General features: G+C 43.5%; 1 protein-coding gene across 1 annotated transcript; it reads left to right on the top strand.

Annotated features, from left to right (window-relative positions):
• On the top strand, positions 4,405-8,919 carry LOC8061834 (WUSCHEL-related homeobox 7). The gene is made up of 3 exons (XM_021457904.1): positions 4,405-4,841; positions 5,014-6,108; positions 8,544-8,919. The coding sequence occupies exons 1-3, from the start codon at positions 4,676-4,678 to the stop codon at positions 8,873-8,875; spliced, it is 1,593 nt and encodes a 530-aa protein (XP_021313579.1). The 5' UTR covers positions 4,405-4,675; the 3' UTR covers positions 8,876-8,919.

Below are 10,709 nucleotides of genomic sequence, written 5' to 3'. Positions count from 1 at the left end.
TTTTTAAATATATATTTAGTCAAACTTAAAAATATTTGACTTCTCGCTATTGCAGCCACCCCAACAAGGTTGTTAATAAAAGTTGTTAACAGGAATATATGACGATAATTGTAGTATATTCTTCTGCTATTGCAGCCACCCCAACAAATGTCTTCTATTTTAGAGGTGGCTACACTATACAAAGGCATTTTTAGAGATGGTTCGAAATTCTACTAGTATCTAAAAATTGACTTCAGAGGAGATTGGCAATTTCATCCACCTTTAAAAGTAGGCGCAACATAATAAAATTCATAAGTTTTTTTTAAACAAGTAGGATGAAGGCAAACTTGTTTCAAAGTTATAGTACTAGAAGAGATCAACAACTTGTAGTTTAGTACCCCTTTCATTTAACAGTGTTTATGCCTCAAAATTCTACTTTAAGTTTTTATAATTTCAACTTCAATTGTTTTGAATGTTTTAAATAACATCATATGGAGAAACAATCTAAACCAAAGTTGTATTGCTAAAATAGATCTACAACTTTTCAGCTAACTAACATTTCATTTGAAGACATTTAGGGCCTAGAAAATCTATTTTAAGTTTTTAGAGTATGAAATTTGATTTTTCATTTGTATTTTTTAGATGATTTTGAATGGAGAAATGACCTAAATCAAAGTTGTACTCGAAAAAGATATGAAACTTTATAGTTGATGACTTTTTCATTTAAAATTGTCTTCTCTCAGTTTTTAAATTTAAAAATTTAATTTTCATCTGTTTGATCTCGAATGGAGAAATGATCTAAACCAAAGTTGTAGTACTCCATGAGATGTTCAGATCTAAAAGTTTTAAATCAAAACTTTTTTATTTGAATTTGTTAAGGATCTTAGATATCCATTATGTTATTTGCTAAAGTAAACACAAATGATTGTATCAACTACATAATAATAAGTGACTTTGGGGTGGAATAGTAAGCGAACAACATAGGCACACGTGCACGTATTTTGTGCGAAAAACATGTGACTATACTTCATTAGTTTAGAAAAAAATATTTTACTCTATTAAATTTCTAAGGTATGCATTATGCTTTTTCATCTCAACAGATGTTTCATCTGCAATTAGTATGTTGCTACACAAGCATTTTTATGATGTGACAATGTTTTTAAGAAAAGGGTGAAGATGTGAGTTTAAACTCTTTTTTGGCTTGGTTCCAATTCTATATGAGTCATATCATAGAATTAAATGTGTATGAAACAAAAAAATATGCATTGAGAGTGATTATTTTATCCGTGTATCATTGCATTCTACTTTATTGAAAAACAATATCAAACTCTGCATCGAGAATGTTTTGAAGATTGATAAATAAATGCTGAGAAAATCATTGTTATGTGTGCTTCCTGTTGGCATTCCAAATTCTAAAAATAGGATGTGACACAAAGGAACAAAGTAATTGTTCCTCTTAAACAATGGTCAGTAAGGAAAGATCATGAAATCATGTTTGTGTAGTTAGGGTTCACAACCACATTCATAATTAAGCTAGGTGTATAGAAACTTCAGATAGAAATACTAGCAAGTAGCAAACAACGACATGTGCTCGTTGTACATGTAGATACTATATGGCACCCTCAACAAGATAAGATACTTCATTACTAGCTCTAAGATAACTTTTATAATAGTTTTAACATTTAGCACAAAGCTCATAATATGAATAGGTCCATATGACAACTGCACATGGTTTTAAAGTGTGTGCATAAGACTAGCTTATCAAGAGATAGTTTTTCTCTCTCTGCTATTAACATATAAAACAAGATGCTTAAAGCTAGCTCATAAGCCACCATTGACATGTCCTTAGAGTCAACATGCTACATGTTTTGGTGATATTATATATTCCTTGAACATATTGAAGGAAGAATGTAATGGGTATTAATGGATGGATAGGGGGCTCAAGGGCCCTACCTCCGTGAAGCCCTTGGAGCACGTCCTTCTCTAAAGAAACTTCCATCATGTATATGATCCGTAGGAAGGGCAAAGTCGATGGATGGAAGTTTGGGGGTTTGAAAATATGCCACTTGGGCAACAAGGTAATATGGGACCTTTCTCCCTCTTTTTCTACTTACCTGGTGGCCTATAATTTGGCCTAAGAAAACCTAGGCACAAAAAAACCACTCCACTTCTATCCCAATCCACCTAGTGCACATACAACGTCCTCCATCACTCGGTGTCTTAGTTAATCGGTGTTTGCCGACTAGGTGACCGACTCTAGTACACATTGTGGCGACTACCAACCCTAAGTGCTCAAGATCTAGTACATTTAGGATATGCAAGAGTTTGTGCAAATTAATGATTTATACCTTTTCCCTATTTGAATCCATGTCTACTTTTTATGTTTTGGCCCAATGTTGAAAGGTTGCAACTAAATTGGATGTGCTAGAACATTAGAATGCTCTTAAGACTAAGGTGCCACTGAGCTATTGTTGGCATTAAATTCACATATGGCGTCTAATGTACATAATATATTATTTTAAACTTTGCAAAAAGTACATAATTTATTGTTTTAAACTTTACAAAAAGATTCCTTTCGGTACAACACTTTCGGTTTTCAACTTTTGTAGCAACCCACCAATAAGGGTAGCCTACATATGGTCAAATCTACATAACTTATCTTTAGGGATGGCTTGGGTTTTCTAGCCTGCCTCTAGAAATAAAATTTCTATGGGACCTCTAGAAGTCGTTTATTCGTAGAGACACACAAATAGAGGTGGGTGAAGCAGCAACCATTACAAATAGATTTTGACCGCCTTTACAAACACTATCTATAGTAATGAGTGTATTAGAATCATCATAAAAGATGCTTTCAGTATACGTATTATGTGTTATAGCTAATAGTTCACAACTAGTAGTTGTTAGTTGTGTGCTGTTTAGATCCACTAACTAATTAAAAGATGGATGCAACAACCTCTACGTATGAATTACAGATTATAAAAGTAATTTATAGTGAATCTAAAAACATAAATATTATGTCATGAACTTATATAACTTTTAAAAAAAATATTAGTTAAATACGAAGTAAATATTTAACTTAGGACAGAGCCAATACAATGTGTAAATAAAAATGGAGAAATGACAAGTAGACAACACATTCAAATCTATGACGTGTGGAAGGGTGGAAAGCTAGCGTCCAAACCCAACACCCACTTGTTCAGTTGGAGAAAATTTTTGATTTTTGGATGTTGTAGCATTTTCATTTGTATTTGGTAATTATTGTCTAATCATGGACTAATTATGGTCAAAGTTCGTCTCGTAAGGCCAGTCTCAGTGGTCTGTTTCAATGCACTGTTTCCAAAACAAATCCGCTGACAGGGCATCAATGGAACGAATAATGAAACAACCTCCACAATGCATGAGTTTCAACTTGACGTTTTCTAGGCTGGGCAAAGCATTTCATTGCTGCAAAATGATTGGATCACATACAAGATGGTGAAACGATTTAGCCCTCAGTGGGGATTTCATCTCATTTCACCGCGTGGGAAACAACGCCCGCGGGGTTTCACCATGGTGAAACTACTTCCTTCTCTCTCCTCTTCGTTTCATGCAAAAAGTGCAATTTTGCTGACATGGCGCTCCATGACATCCTAGTGAAACTCCCACTGAGACTGGCCTAAATTACAGACTAATTGTGTAATTAGTTATTTTTTAATCTATATTTAGTGCTTTTATATATGTGCCACAAAATTCGATGTGATGATATTAAAAAAATCGATGTATTGGGAAATCTAAAAAAAATAAACTAAACAAGGCCTCAATTCTACCCAAGCTGCGGTTAGCCACTAGCCAGTTAGGCACTTTTGCCCGGTTTCCCCTCCAGAAGTAATCCTGTTCCTCGCAACAAGCAGGTCGCCCGACCTTGCCATGCGCGGTGGTCAAATTGCCGCCCCATCGCCATGTGACACGGCTGCAGTTCTCATTCCTTCCGGCAAATGGGATTGGAAAGGCGAGGCGACGCGCCCAGGTCGCCATCATTCGGAAAGGCACCGTCAGATAGAAATGGCAGAACGTACACGGCAGCGCGGGGTCGCCGCTTCGGTTTTCCGTGTCCACCTTGCTTGGCAGTGGCAGCATGCAGGCACACCACCACTGTAGCAACCAGCTCGCGTACGCGTAGTACCTTCGCACGTTGCACCCATCCGGCATGAGCGGCACAGCGGGGGCGAGCCGTCCGTCAGTTCCCTCCCGATGCAACGCCACGCGACCCGGTCTCCGCCTGCACGCATCTCCAAGCAGGGCGAGACTGGAGCTGGCCAGTAGAACTGGGAGACCATTCATGGCGTGGCCACGCTGCGCGAGACCGATCGAGGGTAGGTGCGGCCATTATAAGAGGCAGCCCAGCAGTGTGTGTGTGCGAGCGTCTTCTCATCAGTATAGCCTAGCTAGCCGAGCCTGGTGAAAGACCCCATATAGGCCGTAGCCCATAGCGTAGCGAGAAGGTGCGACGACAGCAGGGTAGGGGAGCTCACTGATCTTCCCCACTGTTAATTCCTCCGATCCACAGAGGCTTCACTGGCAGTTGTAGATGATGAAGTAGTGCTAGTAGTATAGTATAGAATCCCTCGCTGCCGCCGTTTGAGCTCACAAGGAGAAGATCTGGTGTTCTGCGAAAGGGGGCAAAAAAAAGAGAAGAGAGCAAAAGAATCGGCTCAGCATGGCCTCCTCCTTCAACAACAGCCACTGGCCGAGCATGTTCAGGTCCAAGCACGCCGCCGAGCCGTGGCAGACGCAGCCTGACATCAGCAGCTCGCCGCCGTCCCTCCTCTCAGCAGCGGGCGGCTCCACCACCATCGGCCGCTGCCTCAGGCACCCCCTCTCAGGTTACTCAGGCACGCCACACCGATCGAATCGACCATGTACATGCATGATACTGTCGCATGCAGCTAGGGTTTTCTTTGTTGCGAGGTGTGGGGGATCAAGATCGAGAGCTGAAGCTAGCTGGACTCCTGTGGCTGATGATTGTTTTGTCTCTCGATTTGTGCATGTGTGTAGGTGGCGAGGAGCGGACCCCGGATCCGAAGCCGCGGTGGAACCCCAGGCCGGAGCAGATCCGGATTCTGGAGGCCATCTTCAACTCCGGCATGATCAACCCGCCGCGCGACGAGATCCCCCGCATCCGCATGCGCCTGCAGGAGTACGGCCAGGTCGGCGACGCCAACGTCTTCTACTGGTTCCAGAACCGCAAGGCCCGCTCCAAGAACAAGCTGCGCACCACCACCGCGGGCGCCGGACGCCTGGGGTTAGGCCTCGCGCGCGCGCCGGGCCGCGGAGCCGCCGCTGCGGCGCCCGTCACGCCGCCGCCGCCGCCGCCGCAGCAGCAGCAGCAGTCCTTGATCCAGAACCAATTCCAGCTGCTCGCCTCGCCCGCGCAGGCGCCCGCTTCCTCGTCCTCGTCCTCCTCCGACCGCTCCTCCGGGTCCAGCAAGCCGGCTGCGAAGCCGGCGGCGGCGCAGGCGATGTCGTCCGCGACGGCGGCGGCCATGGACTTGCTAGGGCCGCTCGCCGCGGCGTGTCCCCATCAGATGTACTACCAAGGGCGCCACCCCGTGGCGCCGGTCTCGGCGCCAGCGCACAAGGTGCTGGACGACCTCGACCCCGTCCTCCAGCAGCTGCCGCAGGGCTACTGCTTGTCGGCTGCCGAGGTCGCCGCCATTCTCGGCGCCGGGGGGCAGTACATGCACGTGCCCGTGCAACAGCAGCCACCGGCGGCGTTCTCTGCGGGAGCCTTCTTGGGGCTGTGCAACGAGGTGACAGAGCCGACCGTCGTCACTGGTCACAGGACATGCGCGGGGCTCGGGCAGTTCTGGCTCGGGGGCGGCGCTGATCACCATCAGCTCATCGGCAAGAACAACACCACCGCGGCGACCAACACAGTGGTAAGGGAGGTGGCGCACGAGGACGCCACGAAGCTGGGGTTGCTGCAGTACGGCTTCGGAGCTAGCACGGCCATGGAGGCGGCGCCTCTTGCTGCATCGCCGGCGGGCGCCGCTGTCACCGTAGCGTGCGTGGCTGCCACTACCGCTGGGCTCACAGGTCTGCCGCCTGCAAGCACTAATGGTGTCGTCGCCAACTATGATCTGCTGCAAGGTATGTGAAAAAATGATTCATCTGGAGTACCATTTTTTTAGAAGTCCTTGCATATTTTTCTCAGTGCAGTAAGTACGTGTTGTATCATCATTTGTTTGGATTAGGACTGTCAGTGTGTCGCGTCACATGATTAGGAGGTCATTTCTCTCGTGCTAGGCTGCTATAGTATATTATCCGGTCTCTCTTTCAGGTTCGTTTCATTTTATATGTTCAATACTAGTGCTAGGCTGCTAGCTTTGACATAGGAGTATGCAGCAGTATGTCTTATGATATCAAAGACGTCCAAGCAGCTGTACTATGCATGCTTGTTGCCATGGAATTGCACAAATCTCATTTAAAAATTCAAACACATCTTCCTCTTTTGATAAAAAAGGCAAAAAGCTCCAATGCAATCACATCTTACCGATCCCAATACAAGCTAGGGTACTGTCAGTGTTTGTATGTCTAAAGGGATGCATGTGGCAATCGGCAAGATTAAGCCATGCATGCAAAAACTCTTATAGGACTACATATGTTCGATCTTGTCACAGCCTTCCTGCATGACTTTTACCATGCATGATAAAAGTTGTGGAGATTTGTCAGTTTGCAAGCACAGTGGCGTTAGAAAAAGACCAAAATTTGTGAGTTGTTCTCCCCATCAGGAAACAAAAGCCGTTCATGATGGAATGCTTCAAAGTATGAACTATTCGCGGTGGCAAAACATCATACCATCATATAGATGCATCCAATGCTGCGCGTAACGAATCCATCATTTTGCATTACTCTCTCTCTCTCTCTCTCTCTCTCTCTCTCTCTCTCTCTCTCTCTCTCTTACCGAGCACATGTGTGCTTTCATGAAACGAGCAAAGTTGGAGCCCTGAAGGAACAGAAAAACATGAGATTTAAAATACGATTTCAATTTTTGGACTATGCAAACACAGATAATGAGTTGGTCATGCAATATCTGTGTAGCAGCTTGTCGTCGTCCATGTAAGTAGGAACAACACTAGTTTGTTGTACTGGTGAAAATACCGGGAATTGGATGGTTATCAATTGAAAATTTGAAGGGAAACCCCTTAGGGCTTGGTTACATGTCACAATCACAACTCATAAACTTTGCCCCCTCTGTTAGGCCTTGCAGTTGCACGAGTAGTGTGGTAGTACATGCTAGCTCAAACATAGACAACTAAGAACATTATTACATCCATCAAAGAAGAAGCTTTTAAAACAACATATTGAAAGAGAGGGCTATATTTATATCGTAGATAGAAAAGAAAGACCTATAAGCTTTATTTATTTTAGGTCTTGATTAGTTCAAAAAATATTTTTTTTATCATAGCACATTTATAACTATAACAATTAGTGTTTAATCATGAACTAGCTAGGCTTAAAAAATTCATCTCGCAAAATAAATATAAACTATATAATTAATTAAATTTTTTATCTATATTTATTACTTTATGTGTCAAACATTCTATTAGTTGAGGTGAAAAGTTTTTTTTATGGAACCTAAACAAGGCATTAGAGATCTAACTTTCCGGTAGAAAAAGGTGCTCCCTCCGTCCCTAAATACTGCTATTTCTAGGAGAAAATTTTGTCTACAAATACTGCTATTTCTACTAGGATATTCAATCCACCAACCCATTTAATTCTTCTCGGAACTTCCGTGGTCCACCAGCCCATTTAATTTTTTCTAGGGAGTAGTACTTTGACGCATGGTAATTGTTTGAGTCTGTTTAGTTGGCATTAAATTCAGCTCGTTGGAACCAGAAAACCATGGCTTAACGTGCATGATTAAATGGTGGAACCCAAATTAATTGAGGGTAGAATGGTATTTTGTTTGCCACATTAATCTGTCTGAAATCTGCTAGAAATAGCAGTATTTGGGGACGGAGAGAGTAATTTTTTTTGCATGCGCACAGTAAGTACGTTTTTGAAAAGATTGAGATGACGGTTGTCAAATTTCTGCCGCTCGACGTCCAAAAGCACTTAAAGTTCCTTTCACACTGCAGAGGCGTCTTTACCTAGAGCGAGCGTGCGGGCATGCGCGTCGCGTGTGTGCATGGCAAATTCAAGGCTCTGTTCATGCACGCATGCATTGACTGGACTGTCATTTTACTTGGGTTTCCTCAAACCCTTCGATTTCTTAGGCCTTGTTTAGTTCACCACGAAATCCAAAAAGTTTTCAAGATTCCCTGTCACATCGAATATTGCGACACATGCATGAAGCATTAAATATAGACGAAAACAAAAACTAATCACACAGTTTAACTGTAAATCACGAGACGAATCTTTTGACTCTAGTTAGTCTATGATTGGACAATATTTACCGCAAACAAACGAAAGTGCTACAGTTCCGAAAACTTTTCAGTTTTCGGAACTAAACAAGGCCTTAATTCACGGGCCACGCGGCGCAATAACGCCGTATGTTTGACTGTCTCTCTACATGGACGCAGGACTGGCAGGAGTGCCCGGGGCCGGGGCCGTCGGTGTCGTCAGCACCGGCGCCGGTGCACCTGCCGCCGTTGCCGTTGCCGCGCCCGCGTCGGCGGCGGCGGCGCAGGAGGGCGTCGTGGCGCTGTGCATCACGGACACCGTCACGGGCAAGAGCGTGGCGCACAACGTCGCGGCTGCGAGGCTCGACGTGAGGGCGCATTTCGGCGAGGCGGCCGTGCTGCTCCGCGGCGTCGGCGAGCGCGGCCTCGGCCTCGAGCCCGTCCCCATCGACGCGTCGGGCTGCACGGTGGAGCCGCTCCAGCACGGTGCCTTCTACTACGTGCTGGTATAATGCATGGCGAATTCAACGTGACGCGTCAAGAAGAAGAAGCTGGAGCCCCGCAGTGCCGCGCAAAAGCACGCGGATGGCACGGTCTAGGGTATCGATCAGCTGGCTGGCATATAGGTGTGTGCCGATTTATCTAGTCTTCGGTTAATTTGCTTGCTCTGCAGTAGTGCACTAAGAACAATATCGTATTGCAATCTCTCTAGCTATGATGTCTTGCAAGATAGTAGTATGGCTTAACCGTATATAGTATGTTCGTGTGCGTTGTTCGATCTGCAATGCAAGTATAATTCTTAGTACATACTATCCTTTTAAGGAAAATGGTACTCACTACGTTCCAAACTATAAATTACTTTGATCTTTTTGGTTCATTCAATTTGCTATGTATCTAAATGCATAACAAAATGGATATACACTGAAAAAGTCCAAGTAACTTATAATTTAGAACAAGGAGGGAGTATAATTAAACCTTGGCAATAAATCATTTGCAAGTTTTTCGTTCGGATCGAGTTGGAAAAACAAAATTTATGCTGTTTTTTGAGGCAAATGGAAAGGAAAAGGTATGTGCAAAATTCGTTGGGTAGAACTAAGAAAATCCAAACTCATTGTTAGCTTTTGTTTTTCATCACGTACATCCAGCAAGTAACACATAATATTGATGCTTCTTCAAGGCTTACACATCATATTGAAGCTTCTTCAAGGGTTGCAAGAGTCTTGGCGGTTGGCGGGTTCTTGTGTTCGTCTTTGATTCTCTTGCAAAAAGCGTTATAGTTTTGGCAACAAAAGCTCCATTATCCATCATCATGCTCCTCACCGTATCCTATCCATGAGATGATGTATATCCTAGGACTTCCAGGATGGATCGAATACTTAGAGGTATGAATAAGCCCCTCAGAGTATTTCCATTCTAAGGGTTAAGTTTCACCAGTAGACACGTAGATGTGGTCTTTGTAAAATAGGGTACCTTATCTGTCTTCTTAGAAGTCTAGGCATTTGTCTTTCTACATCACACTTCAAATTTCTTGAATCTCAAGGCAATCATTTTGGGGCTTGTTGATTCAATCTTCAAATCATAGCTCACGCTAAGCTCATTCAATTGACCTCGATAAAGGAATTCCAATATGAGCTTTTTCATTTCCTCACAAAGGTCCGGGTGAGTGGTCTCCATAATCAAGGCATGATAATATAGTACTTGCAACTCAGAGCGTTAGCTACCATGTTGACCTTGCCGAGGTGATAGCACATCTCAAGATTATAGTCCTTAATTAATTCTAACCATATGTGCTATTGCATTTTGAGCTCAACTTGAGTGAAGAAGTAATTTAGGCCCTTGTGATCGGCGTAGATGTCACACTTATTCCTTATCACATAGTGTCTCCATACTTTGTGTGTATTCACCATAGTTGCAAGCTCCAAATCATTAGCTAGGTACCTCCCCTCATGGTCTTTTAGCTATCGGGAGGAGTAAGCAAATACCTTCTTGTTCTGCATTAGAGCACAACCCAAGCCCTAGCTCGAAGCATCATAGTAGACAATGAAGTCCTACAAAATATCAAGCAATTCCAAAATTGGTGGTGGTGGGCGTCTTCTTGAGGGCATTGAATCTCAACTCACACTTAGATTATATATAAGCTAAGTTGGAGGTTGTTTGGATTCATAGATTGTGTAAGCTGGGATAGACAAATTTTTAGTGTAAAATTACCATAATGTCCCGCTCTTTAATTTTTTATGTTGCTGCTATGGAAGGAAGAGGGGCTATGTCTAGAAGCTGCAAGAAGCTGGGTTCCATTAGCCTGTTTGGATACTTATGCATTGTGGAAGGTAGCTTCTAGAATCTACC

This window comes from Sorghum bicolor, chromosome 3 (assembly GCF_000003195.3).
Source record: "Sorghum bicolor cultivar BTx623 chromosome 3, Sorghum_bicolor_NCBIv3, whole genome shotgun sequence".
Lineage (NCBI taxonomy): Eukaryota > Viridiplantae > Streptophyta > Magnoliopsida > Poales > Poaceae > Sorghum > Sorghum bicolor.
This window is presented reverse-complemented; position numbering and strand designations above follow the sequence as displayed.

Coding starts and splice junctions, on each gene's coding strand:
- LOC8061834 (XM_021457904.1), top strand. CDS start 4,676: ATGGCCTCCTCCTTCAACAACAGCCACTGGCCGAGCATGTTCAGGTCC. Junction 4,842..5,013: donor CCTCAGGCACCCCCTCTCAG/GTTACTCAGGCA, acceptor GCATGTGTGTAG/GTGGCGAGGAGCGGACCCCG. Junction 6,109..8,543: donor CAACTATGATCTGCTGCAAG/GTATGTGAAAAA, acceptor ACATGGACGCAG/GACTGGCAGGAGTGCCCGGG.